Genomic DNA, 27,587 nt, shown 5'->3' with positions numbered 1-27,587 from the left:
AATTACTTTAATTAAAATACAGTGTTTACCAGACATTTGTTTTTCTTTGACTGTTCATTTCAGTTAGATTTAATTTAATGGATTCATTTAGCTACCTACTAATTGTATTAATAAAAGCGACACGCTCGCGGCGGTTTCTTAGCGCGCACGCGGCGTATGCACCTGTCAAAAGGAGCCAGATCAAATTAAAGTTAATGAACAAAGTCGACGCCGAAGTCGCGTGCGCCTGTATCTAGTTGAAATACATCCTTATCTTTCCATAATATGTTAGTAAAGGCGCCGGCGACTCAAATATGTACCTACTTGGCTTTTTATTATTTTAGTGTGGCAACAAACTCACTGCATCTCTTTTCAGTGTGACAAGGGTGTTCACGCGAACGTAACAGACCATGTGTGTGGCATAATCAGGTTTCGTTTTTAATATGCGCCAAAACACTGACGCTAATTGATACATGTGCTGACATCACTCATTACTGAAATTGAGTTGTTCATAAATAATTTTGACATAACATCTGCAATTAATGCGAGTCTGCTAAACTTACGATATCTCAAATTTCTGTTGATCGTAATATAAGCAATTTCTATTAGTTTCAATTCCATGATTGATTACTGACTTAAAAACTCTAGTATGCACTGACAGTGCTTGCATCTAAAAAATGTAAGAATATTAATACGTATCATGTTATTTTTGTAACACGCGATGTTAAATTCAATAGCATCTTGGCCTTTGTTAAAATAGGGTTATTTTGTAGAAGAAATAAGAACCACCTAAGAAAATTCTATGCATCGCAACAGTCACTTGTTACTCTTGTTAAGATGTGATATCTTCAGACTAAACTGTCCCACCCACTTCATAAAATCCCTATTTTTCTGTGTGATATGACCGTCAAGTTCATTCCAATTTGCCAAAACGGCTGGACAGGGTTTTATTCGTCCGGGCAATAGAAGTTCAAGGTCATATCGACCTTTATTAGGCGCTTCAGCTCAAAATCTACAGAGTTCGATGCACTCAGTCCAGACTCCAGACAGTAGGCCTTTAGATATGTTTTCGATATTAGGATCAACGACATGACTAATCGATATATTCCATTAAAAGGTTCTCGATTTGTATAAGATACTAGCTAACTCGACACACGTTCTTACATTGAATGTTTTTTCCAGCCTCTTTCCAACCTTTACTGTTCATCATCCTCCGTTCTCAAATTTTTTTTTTGACTAATTGATATAGCTTTTCTCAGATAATATGTACCAATTCTAACTTTTCTAACCTCATAAGTGACCTTTTCTTTAATCTGATACTAATGCAATATAAAGTTTAGTGTAAAATTATTAATAAACTTTTTCCATCTTCCTTTTTTCTGACCTTTACCTGAGTGTAAATAATAAGTCTGCCCTTAACCTTTACGTAAATATAAACTCTTCTTCTTTGGTTTATGGCGAAGAACTTGCGTTTTTTCGCCACTGAGGGCACATTATTCCGCCAATGTCAAATATAAACTCGACTGCATGTCCACGCGATGGCAGATGCGTCTATCACACGGTCAATAAGCTAGAGTTCTACCATAAAATTATGGGTACTAAGGTCAGATGCATTCGTAATTAATCTTTATCGATTGGAGCCATAGCAGACTTGCGATTAGCTATTTGGCGTTTTTCATTTTGCCGATTCGCTGCGTTCAATCGCAGTAGCGAATTTGTGAATTTTCGCGTTTCATTTCATGAATGCTTCATAGCATGTGTGTGGCGTTCTTCAGAAAGTTGTTTTCATGGATCTTCAACTGACAACTAGTAAAGCCCAGACCACACTGAAACGCAATTGCCACGAAACTGCAACTTCTAGTTACTTTTGAGTTGCATCTATGTTTCTGCCATAGACCATTTAAAACCGGTTTCAAACTGGTAGCGTCATGTGTGGTCTCTCAACGGAATCTATGGCAGAAACTTAGATGCAACTCAAAAGTAACTAGAAGTTCCAGTTTAGTTGCATTTGCGTTTTACCGTGTGTTCTGGACCTTACCGGGCTGATTAATGTACCTTCTTGGTTTTTTCCACATGTTTATCTCTGCGTCTGAAGTGGAGGAACTACCTCTTCATTTCGCCATCCATAAGTGCTCAATCTTGCCAATGGACGAAATTGAATAAATGCCGTTGGACGCCGCATCAAGCTTCGGAAACGAGGCTAAAGCGACGTTGCTAAATGTAGTCCGACTGCTACGACTTAGGCATGCCGGCAATGTCAAGGTCCAAGTTCGCTGCGAACATATCACTTGCCAGCTATTGATCCACATCACCCAACAGTGAGGGATGGCTAGAATAAATATCTAGGGGCTAGCAGCCATCGCCATGGCGTATGGCGATGCATTGACTGTAATGTCTGTTTGAGTGAAAATTCAAAACCATTCCAATATAAGTGTTTTCCAAAAGGGCTTAAGATTCTTCTCAAATCTTTGATAAGAACTTTTAGCTGAAACTGAAACTTAGTCCAATGCTTAGACACAAGAGAATGAAAGGCACGTTTGATATGCGTACTTAGACTTACTACCGTAAAAAATAAAAATACATTTGAATTTTGAACGATAAAGTTAATAATACCTTGATTTGAACTTAATTTTCTTTAACATTTATTCGAAGCAGCGCATTTTTTCACTTCTTGCCGTTTAATCGAAAGCTTAAATTAGTACTAAAATAGTTTTTAAAGTGAAATAAGCGACTGCCGGCAACCCTGTAATGTGGACTCACCGGCTGCCTCGGTATCGCATCGTGGCAGTCTTCAGTTGGGCTCGCGCATAATCTATCGCCTGAAATACCTTACTTTTCCCTCACCTGATAACATCAGTCCGGGGTATGTGAGCGAACGGTTTCTAAGTTTATTTTAGGAACAACCTTCAGGAAAGTGTGCTTTAGAAGTTTAGCTTTATGGTTTGGTTTTGTATCGTCTTCATCGGTTAACCATACGAATCATCTTAATTAACACATTTTGTATGCTTGTTATAAATAACCGTCTGCTATGATAGTGTTATTAATATAGCTGTTTAATTATCGTTCGTTCTGATAGCAGATAACGACCTTGGTGTCACTTTGAGTTCACTGATACTTACTCCTGGGTCGTCTATCACTCGCGTAAGGGTGTCTCTTTGTTTGAGGGCAAACGCACTTGCTTAATGGCACGTTGTCTAGCCTGGATCGTAACAACACTCATCTAAATGGTTCTGCAAACTACCAGCTCGTTGCCACTTCAGTCAACTAACACATGGGGTGATTAACTTGAGTTTATCCAGCAGTGTGCGTTGCATCATCTCATTGATTATGCCCCTATACTCCGACAAATGTTCTTATTACACTAATAGAAAATTACTCCGATTATTTATGACAAAAACGTACATTGTTATAAGCCGCGGGAAAAATATATCTCATAAATTGTGTAAATCAATCAAAACCATGCCATGAGCAAAAACAGACTTATGTTTATAGAACGATAAACATTTGGAGTAGCACAATTGCGTTGCTTCAGATATCCGTCAGTTAACATTTTTATTAATTGTCTTCATTCATTGTTCTGTTAAACTTTTCCAATGTATTTTATTTAATTTAAAGTATCGCGTATCGATAAGTCTATAATAAGAAACGGTACAGCTCTTGCTGAACGGGAGCATTCGCTTCTAGTTGCGCGAGCGTCGGTTACGCAAGTCATATTTTTTCGCGAACCGAACCGATTTTTTCGCGAAAATTTTGTGAGCACGAATTTGCCAGGCAGATCAGGAATGTTAGGCATTCATTGGATATGCAGAGATATCTGGCAAATGGTATGTTAATGACGGACATCTGTAATTGAACTGCCTTTCTGGAAATGATTTTACTGAGTACAGCACAGACCGGCAATCAGAATTTGAGAGAATGCTGACGCCGTTTTATTTTGTTCAGATTTCCAAGTAGAAACTTGGCTTTTGATTTAGTTTATATTGGTGACTCATAAGAGTTGCGGGGATGGGAACCAGATGTGGGAGTAGTTCCGTAAGCCTTGCTGAACTTAGTCGTCCATTGAACCGTTCGAATCCAAGTCGTCACTTGTCTTGTGTACAGTGTAGAAGTCTCTTCGTCTCTAGATGTGATTTCCAGTCACACCATTCTGATCGTTATGATGCAGCTCATAAGTTCCATTGTTGCAGCCGCCCGACATGAACCGCGGGGCGCGCGCGGAGCCGACGCCGCCGGAGTGCGCGCTGGCGGCCGAAATGTTCGACCACCTGTGCTCCGCCGGCACCATGAAGCAGATCCTCGCGTTGTACCGTGAGATCTGCCACACGCTCACGCTGAAACCCAACCGGCTGCCCGACTTCTACCCTAAATTAAAGGTGAGTTATCGAAGCAGTTTTTATGATCGTCACTTGTCACCACTGAATTTGAAACATATCTCACACGATGCGGTCATCGGTCAGCGCCCCGATTGCGCTAAAAATATTCAACTGCAACGCGACTGGACGACGAACGAAAATCAGCTGTTTGCACAAATCCGTATCGGTATCGCGGTGTTGCTTTGACAGCTAGTTCAAACATGTAACGTAAACGGAATGCAACTGCGTCTTTGTGTAAAAGCTGACAGAAAGCTACTTTTTCTCAAACGAAGGTCAAATGCTTTACGAAAATATGCTGAGTTTTAGTGAAGAAATAAGATGTTCCGACTTTTAGCGGAAAATGATTTAAATCCGTTGTTTCGTCTTTGTTTGCGAGTGAACTTTACCGCGATACCAAATTGCACAGCAAATGAACGCAGCCCGCACCTGTCAGTTTGTGTTCTTTGCACTTTAAATCGCATCAATACAAAATATATAAAGATTAACAATGTTGTTCCAACAAACATGATCACAGAACGCACCCTGTGTGACACATCCCTGAAGGTGAAGGTGAGAACGCGAAGTTTTTACAGTAATTTATCACCAACGCAACTTCTGCTTTGTTTGATTGCGTTGTTTTATTAATTGTTTATCTTCTCACTATTTTAAAATTGAATTTCTATTTCAATATAAATAAAGTAGTTGTGCAATCAATTATAATCATCTTTCTTAGTTTGACAATTATTGAAGTTAGAATCATCCAATTAAATATTTCCGTTTACAACAATACAATTAAGCTGACTAAAGTCATCGATTTGATGATCGATTGTTCGACGTAACCGCGTAATAGCCGAGCCCTATTTTGGTCTGTGTCGGAATCCAAACACCGTCGATCAGCGATTACAGAAGTTTTTCCAACAATAATTACCCGAAATAAGCCGTCGATCAATAGGCAAGTGCTGAACTTTACACAGTCAGCGTCAAGTAGTTTGTGACATCAGAAGTAGCCAAAAAGTTGGCAACTCGTCTTTGTTACAATTGGAATAAGGTTGTGTGTGTTATCAACTTTTTGGCCACTCTGGCAGCCACGAACTATTTTACGTTGACTGTAATGAAACATTGGGGCGACCGCACCGCCTGTGTTTGTGTTGACACGCCCTCCCATTTCAATGGGGCCGTCATTAACTGGTGTACACCATCGTTCTACTTGAGTAACCATTTGAGGCACCAAGCCGTTTGCCATCAATGAACGATGGCTTGCGTCAAATTACTGGATCGGGAAGGTCAATGCCAGACGCGTGTGCTGCGAGCAATAAATACTGAAGTAACGATTATCGTCTATGGTTTTTACGAGCTTTTATTTAGGTTCACATGTTTCACGTGCTTCTGCCTTGGGTTATCGAGTTTGAAAGCGACCTACTTCTTGGAGTTTGTGTAGTAGTATAGTATTTTGTTTATTTATGTACTAGCTAACTAGCTTTTGTTTATAATATTAGTAAGAAGTTAAAGTGGCTCACTGGGTCATATAAAGTTGTTCTGATGATGGAGCTGAATGAACACTAATACCGTATTTAAAAAAACCTCTCATTTGTTATTTGCGCATTCTTATTGCCAACTCACATAAATTTTTCCACCTCACATCTTTGAGATAGTGATTATGTAATTGGCAATATGACATGTGTTGTGTTGTGGATGTATGAGTGTTTGGATGACGGTGACCCACTGCGGGCGGCTTCCTTGCGGGTGGGCAACTGGGCATGTGAGTCACCGCATGCGGGATCGCACCAGTTCACACCACCCACGACTCCTTTCTTAGAGACGCGTCACGTCACCGCAACAGGTGGGGAAATGGAATACACGAGAATGTACTCCGAACGGCTTTTTCCAATGATTGGACTCAGAGATTCTGAATTAGAATCCCAAGGAGCCCTCCTTGTTATTTACAAGGACTTTGTGTGTTTTCCCAGATTTGTTTAGACATTGTAACGACATTAAGCGAGCTGCTGAGCTGAGTAAGACGCCTAGTACTGATCATAAAGTCTTCCACCAAGCTGTGACCTCAGCAGTCACAATTCTCCACAGCTATCATTTTTGGACTTGTCTTTTTGACATTTAAAGATTTCTTACGCCCGTATTCACAAACGATGCTTGCATAGGTGAAGCAGCAAATCGAATGCACAGCGTTGAATAGAGCTCTGTGATTGGTTCATGTGTCACACTGTGAGTCCACGAACACTGTGAGACTTCATAGTAATGTTTGTGAATACGGGCGTAACGTGTCCAATAAATAAGGGTATTTTTGATAGCTCGCACTATAGACGCTCCATATACCTGGATAAGCGCAGTAAGCTGGTAAATGGATAATTATTTTTTTCCAGCTGGTGTGTTCCCATCTATTCGCAAATAGGTATAGTTGGTTATTTGCCGGCACGCTGTTTGGCGGGCTGCCTCCACATATGCGCGTGCGCCGCCACGCGGCCGGCGCTGATTTATTTGTTTGCATGGAAGCGCTGGAGTGCGCCTAGGGTTGCCAGGTCCAAAAACACAAAAGCCGGACTCTGTGCTTCATTTGTACTTTTACCCTAAAAACAGGACATGTAATTATAGTGTCATAGTCACGATACGAGTGAGTACTCAGTTGTCCAACATCCTGATTCCTGATGCGTGCGCTTCATATTATTCTGTGGCTTGACTTTCGCCTGGCGCGGCAACCAAAAAAAAAAAGCCGGACAGGCCAGACAAGACAATATTTGGCCGGACAAGACCGTAAAAGCCAAACATGTCCGGCTAAAGTCGGACACCTGGCAACCCTAAGTGCGCCCGATATTTGGGAACGGACATAGCACAAGTGCGCAAATGTTACGTGATGCGTTCCATGTAGGTATCTAATACATTTAAACGTATCTGTTTGTGTATACAGTTTGATTTATTTTAGCTTGCCTTAATTAGTACTTCACATTTGTCTTAATTTTGATGGCACCATAACCATTATTTGCGGTTTGTGGGCAACGCAGGGCTTAGTCTAAGGCAATGAAGTATCAAATTAATACTTAATTTACCCGACCAGTATTACTTCTAAAGTATCACGTTGTGTGAAAGTATTGCCCTTTATAAATAAACCAACAGTCGTACATCTGCTCGAGACAAAATAAGGCTCAACAACATCTGCACATAGATATTTGCAGATGCATGCGACACCTGCTATTATAGGTGATTAAGAATAAATTAGTGGTATATTAACCCAAGACTCCTAAGGCTGAGTTGCACCACCTAACTTTGGCCGTAACTATAACGATAACCGGTGATTTTTGTATGGATTTTGACAGATTTTTGACGTTTGTTTTTAAGTTAAGATGTTGCAACCCAGCCTTAGTCCTAAGATTATAACTATAGTCGGAGAGAACGTTACTTCTGCACTCTTAGTAGACTGCTCGTGGTCAGTTCCTGATTTGCTTCACCTTCCACCAGAGACGTATTCTTGAATCAACAGTATCCGCTTACGAACAAATCATATAAAGACGCATTAATTCTACTCACTGGTTGAGTATTTTCATCGTCACATCCTGGCTATTAAACACGACAAGTGAGAATTCTCCCGTTTTCCTTTAGGCCATGCGCAAACGTTAACACCTTTGTGTCTTTGGATATAACTTTTTTCTTTTTATAAAACCAGTCCCAGCTCAGAGCCCCAAACATCGTCATTATTAGTGTCCAGCTCCATCCACTTCACGCACTGAGATTAAAAATTTATCTATTGGAATTAGAAACTGTAAAGAGAAACAAGCAACAAAAACAAACTCATGAACGAAGAACTACGTCTTATAAGGCCTATGATGCGCTGCAAGCTTTTACGCGATAAGCCCATTATTTGTCGTCTAAAATCGTCGATAAGATTTTATCACGGGGGCCCGACTGCCGCGTGTATTAAATTAATAGTCTACGTGTGCGCAGCGCCTAATTAACCCAGTAGCGGGTGACTCGAGCCGCAATCATCATACATTGTCGTCGCGCTATGCAAATAGACATAAGTGCATAATCGTTATAACCGCCGTCATACACATTCGTGTCAGCTCTCGGTGCATCACGATCGGTGACATTGCACGAGAATGGACTCACTAGTCACTACCTCACTTCGCTGGCTTGAGAGGAATCTGTGCGTCACGTGTACAGTTGGATATCGATTCAAGGATATCTAGTCATGTCTGCAGCAGCAAATCATCTTTTTTTTCCCAATTCAATAAGATACAGTAACTATTCGATAACAGCTCAATACTAAGAGCGCACGTTACTCGAAAGTCGACCGCTGGACTATTGTTGTGAACCCAGCCCAAACACGCGAATAGAGGGGTTAATAGCAGTCACATCACAAATTACTAGTAATCTGTAACTGATTGATTCATTTCTTTCAAAGAGAAACGATTATAAAGTTAATAAAATATCGTATATTGCGATTTTTACTTACATTGGCAAGTGACATTAATAAACGTCATTTATTAAGTTAATAAATAAAAACAATAGATGTAAAAATTATAAAAAGAATCTAGATCGCACAATATGAAGAGATGAACTGTTTGTATGTATGTGTATAAAACCTTACCGGTTAGTAAAAGCTGTGGTAGTTATTTATAGTATAGGCCTATGTAGTATTTGAGCTAGACGCCACGATTAATTTCATCAATAAAATGTTAAGTTTTATATATTCCTGATGAAAGTAATAAAATTGCCAATCCCGTTAGTATATGATAAAGTATTCCTTAACATCTATCTACAACTGTCAGACCGCAGCATATTGCATTGCAATGCAGTTCCTACTAAATACCACTTTTTTATTTTCTTTAATTGCCTAATAAACGTGCCTCATTAATATTTTATTGTGAATTATTTTTTCGTATGAATGTATTTTTGTAACTTAATTTAGGAAACATGATAACGTTATTATCGTAGTTATAATTTATGTAAAATTCAGTTTTGGGTTGTCAACAAGTCAGTACCAGGGTCCGACAATGTGTCCGAGTGTACATTCTGTCGCTAGCTCAATTTGTTATGGCAGCACTAATGTTCTAATTGGAGAAAGAAATCAATTAATTTGGCGACCGTATACGAACATGTACGTTATGCATTGTAAATGATAATTATTGCAATTTAAACAGCATTAAACGCGCCACAGTGTATGTGGACGCGGTAGGCTTTCCATACATGGTCACTTTTGTTTCGTCTGGCATTCATGTGTCAAATTGTAGTGGCAATATACACAAAATATAACAGAAGACCAACTCCAAACTAAACGCGCTCGAGCCACGCACACATAGACACCGCTCTAGCAAGACTGTCTTGGACGAATGCGAGCGCGACGTGGCGCGACAGACGTTCGCCACACGTTCGCTGTGGTTCGCTTGAGTCACGCGCCGGTCAACCGCCTGTGATATTATTTTGTTTTGCGAAATTGACGAAAATGAGTGAACAGAAAAAGTCGTATTATAATTGTTCGGTATTTGGTTGCTTAAACTCATCATTAAATACCGAATTTTCATTTTTTAAATTACCAGTTGATTCGGGGAGGTAAGTAAGTTATTTATTTGAATTTCAATTGAAATTGAAAGCCAACTCAATTATTAGGAATATCGAATTGTTTTAGAGAGGTTTTAGGAATTATTGGATAACTAGCTTTTGCCCGCGGCTTCACCCGCGTGAAATTTAGTTTATCACAGATCGTCATAAATTATAGCCTATATGTTATTCAGGGTTATAAACAATAATACTGTAAAGTTACATCAAAATCCGTTCAGTAGTTTTTGCGTGAAAGAGCAACAAACATCCAGACATCCAAACTTTCGCATTTATAATATTAGTTGGATAATAGTGTCAACCACTCAACTAAATACTACTACCTTCTCGTGTATTTGTTTGCAAACTATTACTATAATAACGTACTAAATATAAATAAGTATACGTGGATATCTGTTATTGTCTTTCTTGCATAGTATTAAGAGTAACATTTTTCTATCATAACGAAATAAACGCAACACATGACAAGACAACCCTAGCGCGACGGCCGAGCGTGCGAGCGAGAGAGGTATGCAAAGCGAGGTACATACATGAGTTTACCTTCTGTTATATTTTGTGCAATATAGCTCCGTTAGCAACTTGGTGACGAGACGGTTCACTTGTCCAAGTATAGTCAGCGTCAAATAGTTCGTGACACACAAAGAAGCCAATAAGTTTGAACCCCCTTTGTTACATTGGAATAAGGTGGCGTCATGTCATGTTCTTTACCTGATCTAACCAAACTAAACACTTCACATCTATCAGACTAAAGCAGGGATGGCGAACCAATGGCACGCGCCACAATATTTAGGGCACGCCCGCCAATCACAAATCTTCTATACTAAATCAAATCAAATCATTTATTTGTAAAACTAATATTATAAATGCGAAAGTAACTCTGTCTGTCTGTCTGTCTTGCTTTCACGCCTAAACCACTAAACCGATTTTAATGAAATTTGGCATAGAGATAGTTTGAGTCCCGGTTTTTAAAACAGGGACGCGTGCGATAGTTTTCCTGTGACAGACAAAATTCCACGCGGGCGAAGCGGCGCACTATGTGACGAAAGGCCGAGCTAGATGGACAAAAAGGGTTAACTCAAATCTCCAATAATACTAGCAAAATCGATAGCCGACAATCTGGAGGTCACGATTCTGGTGATAATTTTGTGCAAGTACCCTCCAATAAATTAATAAATATTTTTGAAGTGTCATTACGGGTGGAATTCATGAAGAAATCCTTCACTTTTCTGCATTTGGTCTGTCGCTATTTTAAAGTGTTTATAAAATTAATTGTGCTAAAGTAATTGATGGATCGTGAAGTTGATGGTAAGAACTACAATTTTTATACATTCACATTGAAAATAACTTTACAGTTGCCGAAAACATAGCTGTCGAATGTGATGGATATTACATTTTTAATGCGAACTTTGTGTTTGTTGGACCAGAAACTACATGTACTTTGTTGTACCATGGCTGCAACTTATATATGTTGTAGTCTCATCCATATTGTATTGCTCAAAGTAAATTAGAAAGTGCGGACTGGTGCGGAACCTTGTCAATTTTTTTTGTAAAGCTGATGCCAAAATTTTTTTTTCGTTCTTTTTTTTTTCAGAATACGTAATATTTATATCCCGAAGGGAGTTCTACGAACAATGGATAAAATATCCCAAAAATGAAAAAAATAAGCGGAATGAATATTTCGATAAAATACGAAACTTACGAGGTAACGGAGGAGTTATGAAATATTGAAATGAACATTTCCCGAATTTGTTGTAACAATTGGCTGGAAAGTGGCTGGCATGGCATTCTATATTTTTATTCACTCATCCTTTTTATTTATTTTCAATTGCCATAAAGAATTCAGCTTTGTTTTTCTTCTCAGAAACTGGTCCATTTTAAGCTGACCTCCTATCAGGTAGTAATTCTTTATAACCGTGTATCAACGTATACTGGTTTATGTATTATAGCGTTAAATGTACCAAAACTGAATGCAATTATGACTGTTTTTGCTATATATAGTCAAATCATCAATAGATACCGCCTTTAAAGCTAATTAATATTGTCAAATAATATTGTCCATCTAGATCGGCCTTTCGTCACATAGTGCGGCGGGCGGAAAGCTAGTCCACTATAAAATAAAATAGTACATGATGTGTTTTGAATAAAGGCTACCGTATTTTCCCTTATCAGTTAGTGTCACTGTAAAGTAAAGGTCCTGTCACTCGCCAGTGGTGCCACTTGTACTATACCCCTCAACCCTCATTGATAGCATTAGGTGTTATTTGATGGCACGTCTATGACTACATCAAACCTTTTTTTTTCCGAAAACTGGCACGTTGATACAAAAAGGTTCGCCATCCCTGGACTAGAGAGTGGGTCTTCTTATTTCGTTTCTGTGATGGTCCACTCTATTAATGTGATTTTAAACTCAGTCATCTGTATTTCATAAAAATAATTAGCTTTTATTATTTAATTAGTTAATGCGTCTGCGTGTTTTATTTCAAGTCTTATTAGAAAGTGATTTAGATTGCTTTTGGATTAGGCCGGTGTTTTAGTTTTTTTGTGATGGAGTTTTTTATAGATTTCTTGTTCGCTTTCTATTATTACTTTTGCAGGAGATAGAGTTGTAAACAATTAAATATATTTAAGTCTAACTGTAAATAATTTCTTACTAACAATTATTATTAATTTATAGGATCTTTACCTTTTTGGAAACATTTTGTGTAACTAAATTATTCACTTCTAAACTGAAATACACTAAACGAGCTAAATTACCTATATGACACCAGTTCAAATCAAAGTAAAAAGATATTAAGAGGACATTTAACTATCAAGCTGTAGATGAGGAGGATAATGCGTTATTGTATTGTGTAGTTATTAATTAAAAATATCATATAAACAAGCTCGTTACAATCGTTTTAAAATAACCACAAAAGTAACAATAAATATAAATATTATGCAACAGTATACATTGTGAGTCATCCTTTATTAATAGGGAATGATTCTGGTATGACGTGATCTAAAGGCTAGGTCACACGATATCTGACATGTTAAATTAGCATACTACATTAGATTTACATTCAAATTCCTTTTACTAGTTAAAAATATCATACATAGCATTTTATTGCTATCCAAACATGTGCCTGATGATTGTCGATTCTCATTTTATCGTAGTAAAATAATACGACATCGATTTATAAGTGCTGATATGACAGATGACATAGGCGTCATAGCTCTTGAAAGGTCACTCACTCACTCACTCATCACGAAATCTCAAAAACTACAAGTGCTAGGAGTCTCAAATTTTACATGGGGGTTTCTTTTAGAACGTAGGTGCTCATTAAGACGGGATTTTGCAAATTCTAACCCTAAGCGGGTAAAACGGGATCCCCGCGTACAAAGTCGCGGGAGGGCCGCTACTTTATTGTACTTATTATCTGCCAGCCAACGTTTTGACAAAATGACTCCTCAATGAACACTGTTTACTCAATTAGCTTTTACCTGCAATTTTTCCCGCGTACATTTTGATAAAAAGTAGCATAATATGTATAACATAAACAATTTGTCAAAATCCACCCAATACATTTCATTTTCTATACTATCTATATTCTATACTCTATAGCTATACTAATATTATAAATGCGAAAGTAACTCTGTCTGTCTTGCTGTCACGCCTAAACCACTGAACCTATTTTGATGAAATTTGGCATAGAGATAGTTTGAGTCCCGGGAAAGGACATAGGTTAGTTTTATCCCGGTTTTTGAAACAGGGACGCGCACGATAAAGTTTTTCTGTGACCGCAGGCGCGGCCTCGGGCGGAAAGCTAGTCATCCATAAAAAATGTTTTTTTATTATTGGTATACGTAGATAGGCACTGCATTACTGCCTGCACTGTCATCGACGGACGATGGCCGTGTGTACTCGGCCTAAGTAAACAATAAAGCTATCCTTACGTTATCGAATTAATTGAGCGTTCGAATCGAGATAAGATTACCCCAGCTAATTTGCAACGGCGAAAGTGTTCATGTTTGTTGTGAATGCATCACACTTTCCACGTACTGGCCACAGCACATCAGGGTACACATTTTTGTTGTAATATCGCCCCTATTACAACGATGTAAGTGCTACAGTCTTTAGCTTGACGTGCTGTCGGCTGTACATAATAATATGCGAATGCACTACTAAGTTACCACTACATCTTTTGTATGAGAGTCAAGGTAAGTATAGGTACTGTTCGGTATACAATGTATAACATACATTCACAAAAGGAATGCATCTAGTAAGTTGTCACACCTACTGATGTAAACCCATTTTCGCAAAATGTATGATTTGATTTGATTTGAACAACTCCGGGGTTAGTCTAGAGTCAACTGATACGAAAATGTTCTGACAATGATTCTGAAAGGAGATCCATTTAACATTCATTTGCACTTAAACTCTACAACTAGACGTTAAAAATGAATGTCATAGAAGAAGTACAGTAAACTTTCTTTGTTGTCTGACTATTGCCTATTTTGTCGACCGTTTGGTGTAGTGGTTTGAAACGGTCTACTATTCCGGAGGTAGCGGGTTCGATTGCCGCACAGTACAAACATTTGTGTGCATGAACATATTTGTTTGTATTGGACTGGGTGTTTTCTATGTATAATAAATATGTATTTACAAAAAAAAAAGTATTTTAGTAAGTTTATATCCGTTGTCTAGTACCCATAGTACAAGCTTTGCTTAATTTGGGACTAGAAGCGCAGTGTAATGGTAAAATGGCCAAGGATATTTATTTATTATTTAAAATCCTGATACATCCTAACCATACAAATACTACACAATGAACGTAGTTGTCATCATATTTAATAATATAATCAAGTTGTTAATTAATTCACGCGTTGAGGTGCGGTTTGGTATCGTGATCTAATGGTGATCTTGAATGTAGTCATAAAACAAATGATGAATGATACACTTCATCAATGTTTTTTATATGAGTTGTTACTATGTTGGACAAACTCTTCAAAATTTCTCCAAGCTCCAATAAAGAACTTCCAACCCTGGGAGGGACTCTGTTAAAAGATTTGTCCCAATTCCCATTGTTCTTCCCACTTAGGCGAGTGAAGAATCAGGGTTAATAAAGTTTCCATTAGTGAGTGAGTATGCCTCGTCCGTCTGATTAAGGCGGGGTTGCTGAATCATCTAATTTTAACTTTGACAAACTCCATACAAAAACACCGGTTATCGTTAAAGTTACGGTTAAAGTTAGGTGGTGCAACTCAGCCTTAATCCACATACTTAATCAGGTAAATTGGCATGCATTTTTTGATAAAACCAATCCTGGAAGGACTTATCAAAACTATCAAGCTATTTCGAAAAAGATAGCATCAAAATATTGCCCAACATTTACTAAACAAATTAGTAAACCAGTTCCAGTTTTCTATCTCTATCTTCACGCCTCGAAGGAAAGGGAACTCAATTAGGTGCATAATAACAAAAAACACATTTTAAATATCTTATGACCTCGTTACCGTTCGATACTATCATAGCATCAATTAATAACCGGGTAAAATGATTTAATACGATGCTATTTTGCACGCGATTGTTGTAATATGTTATTTTTTATGCTTTTGTTTCTTTTTTTGGTTATTACGCTGGTTGTGTCATTGTTCCTTTTTGCGCGTGCTTGTTTTGAAGGAAATCTTTTGATGACGTAATTTTTATATAAGTATTATTTACCGGTAATAACAACGAGAAGACGCTGACGAACAATCTTGATGCTTTTGAGAGAGTGCTGGTGGTGATTATGATGTTTATTGGGCTGATGATGAACAGAATTCTATTGTATTCGAAAGTCCCTACAAATTTCCGCAGAGTACGTCTAGCTCAGTTGGGAGAGCCTGGCATGTGAATGTGATTCAAATGAAAGATCATGAAAGTAGGAAATTCGTAATGCTTGCGTTAGGTAACTACTTTAATGAAACACCTAATAAATAAAAGCAACAATTATACATTAGGTACCAAAATATTTAAAAAACATCTAGGATATTATTATAAGAATTCCCCATTCATTCAGGAGATCCTATCATGATTAATGATTTATCACCACTGTCTGGGAGTCAAACCCAGGACTTATCTGGAGAATCGAACCACTTGACGCCCGAAGCGTAATGTTGTTGCATATTCTGTTCTCCAATTGCCAGCGCATGCGATTTTTATTTAGCTCTCAATTGTTTACCGTTTGCTGAATTTATCCAAACATCCCGCTATGCGAAGTGGCCTTTGCTAAAACGGTATGAGAATGTATTTATATCTTTGTATTTGTTCCATTACTACTGCTTGCGAAATTATTCTACTATCTTTATTTTCACATCCATGACTGGCACAATCCTTGTGCAGGCATTTGCCACATGTGGACATCGAACCCGGGACTTCTGACTTTGTAGGTCCACTAGGTCAGATCTGTCAGTTATTCATGATAAAAATATGCTGTGCGAGTTGTTTCTTTTACATAGGCTGGATTAATGTGACCTGGAAATGTTTTCTTACCAGCAAAGCTAACAAAGAATCAGTCCTAGAACTAAGTGACTAGTATTTACCGACTATAATTAATTTACCACTGCCTGTGGGGGTACCCATGTCGGAGTAGTAACAGTATATTCTACATTGAATCACATTGTTTCAAAGAAAACATGTGTAAGGAAATACCGCGATCATATAACACAAAACACATTGTTTCGTCCGGTTTTGCTTGCGTATGTTTTCAAAAGTGGTAACCCAATCGATGCCACTGCGCAACGCATCTGTCGTCTACACCAGACGAGTCTCGTTACGCTGCACATGCAATGCAAGTTAATTGCACTCGTGTTCAGGTGTAACTGAATTGCCTTGTCACAGCAGTAAAAAGTTCTACACAAAGAACACAATAAGATGTAATAACGTTTCCCCGCTTAGCGTTAGTCGCGTGATAATGTAAAAAAACATTATTTCTCGCTGTAGTACGTAACTATGTAGCTTGTATGTGAACATATAAAAGTACAATATAAAATGTTTGAACCAGAAAAACTGCACTTATTTTGGACAAACGAAAGTGACCAAAATTGATGAGACATCAAAATAATATGCCAATATTTGGCAGTTCCTTAATTTTGTGACTTCTTCAGTGAACATTTATTATCCAAATATCGCTTTTACTTCACAGGCGAAACTTGCGAGCTCATGGAAGGCGCAGGCGCTCTTCAAGAAGTTCGATGCCCGGGCGAACCACAAGGTCTACGGGAAGGGCCGAGCCGCTACCACCAGCAAGGTGCTGGTGATCGGCGCCGGGCCCTGTGGACTGAGAGCTGCCATTGAATGCCAGCTGCTAGGCGCTAAAGTGGTGAGTACTGCAACATCATCTCAGCCATAGGACGTCCACTGCTGAACATAGGCCTCCCCCAATGCTTTCCATGTTACCCGGTTGGTAGCGGCCTGCGTCCAGCGCTTTCCTGCTACCTTTATGAAGTCGTCGGTCCACTTTGTGGGTGTACGTCACATGCTGCGTTTTCCGGTACGCGGCCTCCACTCCAGAACCTTTCTGCCCCATCGGCCGTCAGTTCTGCGTACTTCTGAGTACTGAAACGTTACATCTGAATCCAGCCATACACCGGACTGCTTAAAGCAGCTAGTACCAAGCTACAGTATTCTATGTACATTGTACACATGTTGATTGAAAAATCTGATTAGATATAGACTATGACTGCAAGAGTGGTCCGTGTATGCTGATCAATATCTAACTGCTCGAGCTGTCCGGATGTAGCGGGTCCAACGCCCGTATTCACAAACTTAAAAATGATTTATATGAGACTCACGAGAGAACCACAATATCTGCCTGAAAGGTCTCTTCTACGCTTCTTATGCCCATGTTTTATTATTGTGACGGGCTCTGACTGCACCATTCTGAACTGAACAAAGTGAAGGTAGATTTTTGATAGTTCTAGTACATCGTCTGAAAGTCAAACCTTCAGACTATTTTAAATATTAACTGAAATAAAATAAATGTGTAAGTAAGTAAATAAACTGTTCCAGTAATCACATAGTATGCCAATTACATAAATAAGTATAACTAGTCGGTATTTGTCAGCAAAGTAAATTCTGTACAATTTATTTAAGTTACAGAGTGTAAATATCGAGTTCATGAACTAATTGTTAACTACTACTGCGGAAATAGCATTCTCGCAATAATGTTTCCTTCTGCGCGAGTCAGTTATACAGGGTGTTTGGCGCATCGTGTGCCAAAATTATTTAGCGGATAGAATGGGTCATTTCCTATATTTTCAGCCCCCATAACACGTTCCATGCCAGGCGGCTACTTTTATATGAATTATTTTAGTAATTTCACCAAAATACCCAAATCGCATCATTTAATTTCGATTTAAAAAAAACTACTAGGTATAGCCTCCAAGTAAATATTTTGTTTTGACGTGCATTGATGTAGGGTTGCATCAAATCTAAATTTACTGGCAAATATCATCTAGTTATTTTTTAATTCAGCTTTGAAGTTTTCCGAAAAGTTAAAAATGGACTGAACAATTAAGTTTACATGGCTATAATAAAAAAATTAAAAGAGATAGCGATCTTCGGATTTTATCGAAACTTCTCTAGTCTATCCCCATTCAAACGGTATACTAATCTTGTTTAAATAATAACAACAACTTCACAAATTCCTTAAATTAGTGCATTGACTCTACTCGGACTGATATTCAAATTTTGAATTTTGAACCTTTTTTTTTACTTTACAATAAGTTCAAAGCAGGTAAAAACTTCACAAAATATTTACTTTGAGGCTACGCCTAGTAGTTTTTTTTTTAAATTGAAATTAAATGATGCGATTTGGGTATTTTGGTAAAATTACTAAAAATTAATATAAAAGTAGCCGCCTGGCATGGAACGTGTTATGGGGGCTGAAAATATAGGAAATGACCCATTATTTCCGCCAAATCATTTTGGCACACGATGCGCCAAACACCCTGTATATAAAGGCCGTCGCAATAAATACCATTTATATGATCGACGTTGAATAATTGCACAATGAAGTCATTATAAATAAAACATCTAATCTAATTGATATATTGCTAATTAATGATTATTTTTTAACAAAGAATCTTAAAGTGGACGTGAAAATTAGTTAAATCTCTGCTTGAAACGATTGATGTATAAAAATGTAGCCACAGCTTCAGGAAATTTTCGGAATACGTAGACGACACAGTTGTTTTCTTTAGAATTAATTTGAAAGAAAGTCGTAGTTGGCACGTAACCCTGGGTCGACGACACTGTGGAGCAATCGCTGGGTATTTGTGGTTAAATCATTTTTAGCGTTTATGCCAGTGATTCATTAAAATATTCACATTTCTATTGTTCAACGCGTCCGAAGAACCAACTTACAACTATAAAACACCGATAGTTAGTGATTCTTTGTACTTTCATGATACTCCAGCAGATTCTCATCTGCACCCTTCGGTTGAGATTAAGTTGTGTATTCAGCATTGTTGTACTTGTGCAGTTAGAGGTAATATAGCTAATTCTTCTGTGGTTGAGGATTCCAGATGAAGCTCGCTTTCTTTTTCGCCTATTAAGTAGGATGTCAAGACATGACAAGACAAAAATAGCTTTCCTGTGGAAGAAAAATAAATTCAGAAACATACCTTTTTAAGATTATTAGCCATTTGTATTACACACATCCCTCCTGCTAAGGTAGGTTTTTCAGCTGAAAAAGGCCTGCTGGACAAAGGCCTCCCCCAAGGATCGGTCCTGCGCCGCCCGCATCCAGGCACCTCCCGCGACCTTCCCCAGATCGTCGGTCCACCTAGTGGGAAGCCTGCCCACGCTACGTCTTCCGCCTCGTGGTCGCCACTCAAGAACTTTTCTGCTCCAGCAGCCATCAGTTCTACGAGTTATGTGCCCCGCCCACTGCCACTTGATTTTAGCGATTCTGCGGGCTGTCAGTCACTTTGGTTCTCCTGCGGATCTCCTCATTTCTGATACCTATAAAGAACTTGAATATAATTTCTTGTTCGCAGGTTGTGATAGAGAAAAGAGACCGCATGTCTCGCAACAACGTTCTGCACCTGTGGCCGTTCGTTATTCAGGACCTGCGGGCGCTGGGAGCCAAGAAGTTCTTCGGCAAGTTCTGCGCCGGCTCCATCGACCACATCAGCATCCGGCAGCTGCAGTGCATACTGCTCAAGGTGAGAACACTGATCATGATCATCAGGTCACTGTGCATCGTCATCAGGGCCTGCGGGTGTTAGGAGCCAAGAAGTTCTTCGGCAAGTTCTGCGCCGGCTCCATCGACCACATCAGCATCCGGCAGCTGCAGTGCATACTGCTCAAGGTGAGAACACTGGTCATGATCATCAGGTCACTGTGCATCGTCATCAGGGCCTGCGGGTGTTAGGAGCCAAGAAGTTCTTCGGCAAGTTCTGCGCCGGCTCCATCGACCACATCAGCATCCGGCAGCTGCAGTGCATACTGCTCAAGGTGAGAACACTGATCATGATCATCAGGTCACTGTGCATCGTCATCAGGGCCTGCGGGTGTTAGGAGCCAAGAAGTTCTTCGGCAAGTTCTGCGCCGGCTCCATCGACCACATCAGCATCCGGCAGCTGCAGTGCATACTGCTCAAGGTGAGAACACTGATCATGATCATCAGGTCACTGTGCATCGTCGTCAGGGCCTGCGGGTGTTAGGAGCCAAGAAGTTCTTCGGCAAGTTCTGCGCCGGCTCCATCGACCACATCAGCATCCGGCAGCTGCAGTGCATACTGCTCAAGGTGAGAACACTGATCATGATCATCAGGTCACTGTGCATCGTCGTCAGCGCCTGTGGGTGTTAGGAGCCAAAAAGTTCTTCGGAAATTAAGCCTTGTTCAGACAGCGATAACCGCGCGGTTTCTGGGTGGTCCTTATCGCCGAGGAACTGCGGCGGTATTCGTGCGGCTTGATGCAAATGTAGGAGAACTGCCCAGCAAACGCACGACTATCACTGTGTCTGAACAAGGCCTAAGGCTAAGAACTCATGGCGCGATTTTCAGGAATTGCGGTTTTATTTCAAAACTCACGGGACCGGTTAATTGCGCGGTAACGCAGCTTACGCAGCAAGACGGGCAGTTAAGTCACTTGTACAAAATGGTCGCCCGCCAATCGATCGTAGAGCGCGCAGGCGAAAACCGCAGCCTAAAACCGCAGAGGCTGCGGTTACCGCGGCCCGCGCGATTCTACTATTCCCGCCGGTGCCGCGGGACCCGCATACAACCGCGCACGTTGCAGGCGCAAACCGCGTCGTGAGTTGTGCATTAGTTTTTACATAAGTATCTACAGAATTTCTACAGAAGCTGCGGGCCCGCAACCGCCGCGGGCGCGGGTGAAAATCGCGCCGTAAGTTCTTAGCCTAAGTCTCTACTATAGGAATATGACCTTCTTATTTACCAGAAGCAAAAGAGCGGATTTGGCCTGCACTCCCCACGCTGAGAACTTTGATTCATTGGTATTAATAATCATTATATTAATTAATATTGCTACAGGTGGCGTTACTACTGGGGGTCGAATTTCACGAAGGCGTCAGTTTCGAAGAATTGTTGGAGCCGACGGTCACAGAAAATTCAGAAAGTTAGTATTTATATTTAACACTATTCTACTACTTTGAATATATCAAATAATTCAAATACAAACACTAGGCAGATCACGGCTTAGTCGCGTTTTATATTCAACGACCTTGATAAAACAGATTTCGTTTTTTGGAACAACTCATAAAGTATGTTAGTAAAGCGATTTCAAGACCCCTATTATCATATTGATAGATGTTTTACGATATAATAATTCAGTCTGAAATTTATCTTGAATGAAGATAGACTGACAAATGAGTTATATTGTTAAACAAATATATAAAAGGAGGAGATGGGAAGTTATTTTTTTTTTATTTACTGTACTGCCGATCAGTATTGACTGGTTTTTACAGCATGACGTGATTTGACAGCGATAGTTCTTACACTCAAAAAAGTAAATATGTCATGCTCTGTACCTTTAACCTCTCAATCTCCTGTAAAGCCAATATCTTATAGCAGGGGTGGCCAAGTTGATTAGACATAAGATCTACTGTTTACTAACGAAACCCTGGGTGATCTACCACTTACATACTTCTTGAAATCTTAAATGAAACAGCATAGTTTAGTACACAATCATGTACTATTTTTTGCCTTGCCACGATCGACTGGACTAATAATCGCGTTCGACTGGTTGGCCACCCCTGTCTTATAGCCATTAAAATATAACCCAACAGCACAACAGGCTCTGTAAGTTGAGTTAGTCCCGCAATGAAACATGTATGTTAGCTACAGAAAAGAAACGCTGTTAAAAGTAAAACTAAATTCTATCTTGATCCTATAAAATAAGTCCAACAGAAAACAACGTAATCGAAATTAAGCAAAAACAAGATAACTTACACCTTTGCTAGGCTAGAGTCCCAAAGATGAAAGCCTAACGTCGTTGTTACCAGATCCGTCGTTAACAATTTTGTCACTGATAGTGCAATTTTAGTCCTTCCCCAATCTAACCTGCTGGCTAAATCCTACTTCCTACTTCTTCTTATTCGTTACGCTCTTGGCAGAGCGGTCGTGGTCACGTTGAGGCGTTGTTCACATCGGTTGTAGAGGCGGATACAACTCTCCGCACGATCTCCCGCCATCTCTCTCTATTGGCAGACTGTCTGGGGCAGTCACATACGCCGCCTCCCACTGCTGATTTAACTTGGTCGGTCCAGCGCGTTGGTGACCTGCTACGCGATCGGGTTCCTTGAACGACCAGTCATTCTATGGAGTTGTCATTCCGCTTTAGACATGTCCGAAGTATTGCAGTATACGCGACTGTACTACGGTTGATAAACGCTGAGTGACACCGAGCTCCTGGAGTATGGATACATTGGTACGGAACTCTGTCCATGATATCCCGAGCATCTTTCTCCAGCACCAATTCTCTAGGGCATCTATCTGCTTCCTACGCCATTCCCAAAAGGCCGGGTTCCTTTTCAGGCCGCAATATTGTTACAAATAAGGCCGCAGTTCTTTGAACTCGGTACCGCCATTGTGGTGCCCGTGCGCGGAATAACTATCATCTTCCTGCGTTATAGACTAAGAGCTAGTGAACGCCAGACTTACGTCATTTTATAAAAGTTGAAAGTTTGTCAGCGTATGCTCCCAATATAGGATATAATGTTAGTGAATTATGAAGTTTGGGTCGTGGTGGCTTTGGGAGCTACCCTAAAAAAACTGTCTGGCAAGGAGTTGGAACTGTCAAAACTGTCTGGCTGTTGGGGAAAATACTTCTAATTATTGTCCAAATATTATACATAAAAATCAGATTTAATGGTATAAAAAGTAAAAAATGTTTTATTTGACGAAACAGAGCGACATGACATTTACATAAATTACATAAAGAAGATAAACATTGTGCCCTGCTGTCAAATAGGGGCCCGCTCAGCATTAATCGGGGCATGCCATGGGCATAACGTTAGTAGAATTACAGTCTATTGAATATACAGAAAAAGCCACCGTAAAAGTTAGACTTACGTTATACTATACAATCTGATTTTTATGTATAATATTTTGGCAATAATTAGAAGTATTTTCCCCAACAGCCAGACAGTTTTGACAGTTCCAACTCCTTGCCAGACAGTTTTTTTAGGGTAGCTTCAAAAGCCACCACGACCCAAACTTCATAATTCACCAACATTATATCCTATATTGGGAGCATACGCTGACAAACTTTCAGCTTTTATAAAATGACGTAGGTCTGGCGTTCACCAGCTCTTAGTCTATTATGCGAGTTAGGCACTTGCGTCTTAAATGATTTACTGCGGATTCGCCCTGCGGGTCATTAGAATTAGCACTGAGATTCATCACTTCCGCTCGTTGATTGCAATCATTTCAAGTAAGGAAGAGAGAAGATTTGGGGTCGAAATAAAATTAGTAATTTCATGTTTGACCTTGCCTGGACGCTTGGACTGAAGGGTGATTTGCGAAGCGAACTTACAGCGCTATTGTTGTAAATATTATTCTCAATACATACCTTCTTTTGGTATTGAGAAAAATATTACATACTAAATGTTCGCCCAAACCAACGCGATCACACGCGATCAGCGATGGCGACCACACTTAAATGTATTGATCGCTATTGCTGCACGCCGGCTGTTCGCGCGTGATCGCGTTGGTTTGGCCGAACCTTAAGGCGTCTGTCATGCGTTTAACGTCATCTACAGCTGACTCCAATATGACAAAGCTGAGCTGTTTCATAAAAAATAGACTAAGTATTCAGTCAGTTTAGCAAATGTAGTCGTAAAAATCTTCATATCTTGCCATTTGTATACATCACTGGTTTTCCGTCATTATAAAACGTTGAATAGTTCATAGCATCAAAGTTATTCAAATCAAAACGTCAGTTATCACCTACAGTTATTCTCGCTGACCACACCTAATGTATTGCATATTTTGCGTTTGACTGTATAATGCGGCGACGTGTAGGAGCCTCGTCCGGTAAGTGCATAATGCGTTCGCTGCCCGCGCATTTGAAGGATTGCATCTCGTCAGTATTTAGATTTAGTCTGAATCGCTTTAGTGCCGCATCTTCATCCGGGCCAGTGTATTTTGGAGTCCCTTAGTGATCGGCGTCTTCATCTGAAGTAATCTTCTTGTCTCCAGGCTGTCTGAAGTATTGAACCATTTCTGATGAGTGATTTCTTCCTAGCATTGGGATGGCGAGCGCGCGTGACGCCGGCCGACCACCCCGTGTGCCAGTACGAGTTCGATGTACTCCTGGGCGCTGACGGCAAAAGGAACACCTTAAGCGGCTTCAAGAGGAAAGAGTTTCGTGGAAAGCTCGCCATGGCCATCACAGCCAACTTCATCAACCGGCATTCGGAGCAGGAGGCCTCGGTGAGTGCTCAATATTAATTCCAGCCACTAAGACCAGAGTAAATACAAATGAGTAGGTCATCTTCATAGAAACTTCCGAGCGCGGTTTGTATGTGAGCGCGCCAATACGTATGAGGCGCGCACGCACACACTGACAAAATTTAGCGTTGATTAGCGGTGAGGTTGTATTTACTCTGCTAAGACCTTTCATTTAATAAGACTACCTTCTGTAGAGGGATCAAGCATCATCTCAAGATCTAAACACTAATATGACAAGTTCTAAAATGGAAAATGTTTCATCAGAATGTCATAAAAATAAAATTCGGCTCGGTGGCTTACGAGTTCCTTAGGTTAGAAAGTAAAAACAAAAATTTAACACACGAATTTAAGCCTAAAATCAAGGAAGTGTAGCACGAGATTACAACGAGAGTGATGCTTAAGTAGGTACTACCCGCGTACATGGATTGAGCAAAGGATGATCTGATCGTCGACATCCTTTAAAATTTACAGTAGCATACTTAATACATAAGATTAACTAGCTAACGAGTACTCTAAATATATCCCGGTGTGTATTCTTAGAATGAAATTTATATGCTTAGATGCGGTAATGGACGTGTACGATATACATTTACTTACATTACCAATTTACTGGCACTAATTTGATGATGGTGCGGCTTAAGGGCGTATATTCCTTACGAGAGACTTAGCTTTCGTTCTTTAAAGAGAAATGATAACCTTTTAAAAAAAGATTTTCGGGTAGTCACTGATTAGTAAGACGCCAAATGGGTAGACCGAGTAGACCTATGACCTGGTTAAAGTTGCGGAAAGCTGCTAGATGCAGCAAATTGAATAAACTCGCCGTTGCCTTTCTGTGTGGACCTTGATTGTGATGATTCAAGGTTTTTTGCTAACAACAAAAGCCGCTGGAGCAGAAAAGTTCTCGAGTGGCGACCACTGAAGACGCAGTGTGGGCAGGCTCCCTACTAGGTGGACCAACGATCTAGAGAAGGTCGCGGGAAGTACTTGGATGCGGGCAGTGCAGGACCGGTCGTTATGAAAATCCTTGGGGGACTAACTGTCCAGGAGTGGACGTCATTTGGCTGAAACGAAAAAGTCCACACAGTAATCTCCACTCAGTTAAATATTTTTCATCATCTCAGCCATAGGACGTCACTGCTGAACATAGGCCTCCCCCAATGCTTTCCATGTTACCCTGTTGGTAGCAGCCTGCGTCCAGCGCTTTCCTGCTAAGGTTCTGGAGTGGAGGCCGCGTACCGGAAAACGTAGCGTGGGACGTCCACCCACAAGGTGGACCGACGATATAAAGGTTAAATATTTTATTTGAGCTAAATTATAATTAAAGAAATAATTTTCTTCCCCAGGTGCCAGAGATAAGCGGCGTGGCGTTCATTTTTAACCAGAAGTTCTTCAAGGAGCTGTACGAGGTGACAGGCATCGACCTGGAGAACATCGTGTACTACAAAGACGACACCCACTACTTCGTCATGACCGCTAAGAAGCACAGCCTGCTCGACAAAGGGGTGCTACTAAACGTAAGTACTATTATGTACTAAATTCTGGTCGCCAAGCACGTAGAATTTCGTCCAATGACCTATCCTTATCGCTCGCGCGTAATTATATTGCTGTCGCGACTGTGCGACGGGCGGCAGCAGTGAGTGTACGTGTGCGACAGCAATACAATTACGTGCGAACGATAAGGATGGGTAGCTTGGGGTCATTGGACGAAATTCTACGTGCTCGGCGACCGGACTATATTCATTTTAAAAATAAACATGTATTAATTTACATAGCGCTCCTGGTTTGTACATACCATGTTCATTGGCCGTGCACAATCTTTTTTTGTAATTTATTATTACACGTTTTAAATTAAACTCTGCGAATTTGTTTATGTGTTAATTAGGTATGTAGGTTGGAGTAAAAGCTAATGCGAAGTTTCTTTTCAATCGATTTATGATCTAGTAATCGAAAAAATACCCATTGGCGACAGACGAATTTATTACTTGTCATGTTGATTAAATTTTAGTTAAGTACGAGTAAGAACACTTCCAATCGCTTTAGAAACTTTTCCAGGACTACTAAAAAAAAGTTGAATAATTTCAAAAATTGTTTGAATCACAGGCAGGCACAAACTGGTTGTTTGAGTTTGAACAGAGTTAAAAATTCATAAAATTCATAAAATAAAAATTCATTCATTCATTCAAGCGAATGTCATTTTTAGAATATTGAATCGACGCTCAAAAATTCTATAAGTTGAAATTGCACTACTATGAGTAGGTATGTCATTAATATGTGCTTTTAATCTGTGTGTTGGCTGTTCCTTTTTTAATGTAACTCCCAACTTTGTTCACAATTTCCCTGCTCAAGCTTACCACTATTTCGACCACATCTTGCAGGATTTCGCCGAAGTCTCCCGCTTACTGAGCGTGGAGAACGTAGACCGCGGCGCTCTCATGCGGTACGCACAGGAAGCCGCTCGGTTCTCCACCGACGGCCGCCTGCCGCTCAGAGACTTCGCCCTCAACCACTACGGGGAACCAGACGTGGCACTGTTCGACTTCACGTCGATGTATGCCGCGGAGAACGCTAGCATGGTAAGTGTGCCCTTTAGTAGGGTAACTAAACCTAGTTAAGGTCGCGAGAAGCTTCTAAGCATCTCCATTATCATCAAATCGTAGACGTACACACGCCCACACTGTTAACTATCAATTTCCGTTTTTGCTCTCGCTCTAATCAAATGGCGATTCTTTGCGATAGAACGAGATGACAT

At 40.0% G+C, this 27,587-nt stretch overlaps 1 protein-coding gene across 1 annotated transcript in view; it reads left to right on the top strand.

Annotated features, from left to right (window-relative positions):
• The window catches only part of LOC135086461 (F-actin-monooxygenase Mical-like), a 98,170-nt gene that overhangs the window by 23,175 nt on the left and 47,408 nt on the right, over positions 1-27,587 (top strand). Inside the window, exons 2-8 of the mRNA XM_063981186.1 lie at positions 4,167-4,352; positions 17,060-17,236; positions 19,917-20,084; positions 21,419-21,503; positions 24,633-24,820; positions 26,182-26,352; positions 27,214-27,411. Of these exons, the coding sequence (XP_063837256.1) occupies positions 4,167-4,352; positions 17,060-17,236; positions 19,917-20,084; positions 21,419-21,503; positions 24,633-24,820; positions 26,182-26,352; positions 27,214-27,411 (1,173 nt within the window). The remainder of the gene's footprint in view (positions 1-4,166; positions 4,353-17,059; positions 17,237-19,916; positions 20,085-21,418; positions 21,504-24,632; positions 24,821-26,181; positions 26,353-27,213; positions 27,412-27,587) is intronic.

Source organism: Ostrinia nubilalis, chromosome Z (assembly GCF_963855985.1).
Source record: "Ostrinia nubilalis chromosome Z, ilOstNubi1.1, whole genome shotgun sequence".
Lineage (NCBI taxonomy): Eukaryota > Metazoa > Arthropoda > Insecta > Lepidoptera > Crambidae > Ostrinia > Ostrinia nubilalis.
Note: the sequence above shows the minus strand (reverse complement) of the source record. Positions and strands in the feature narration are given on the sequence as shown.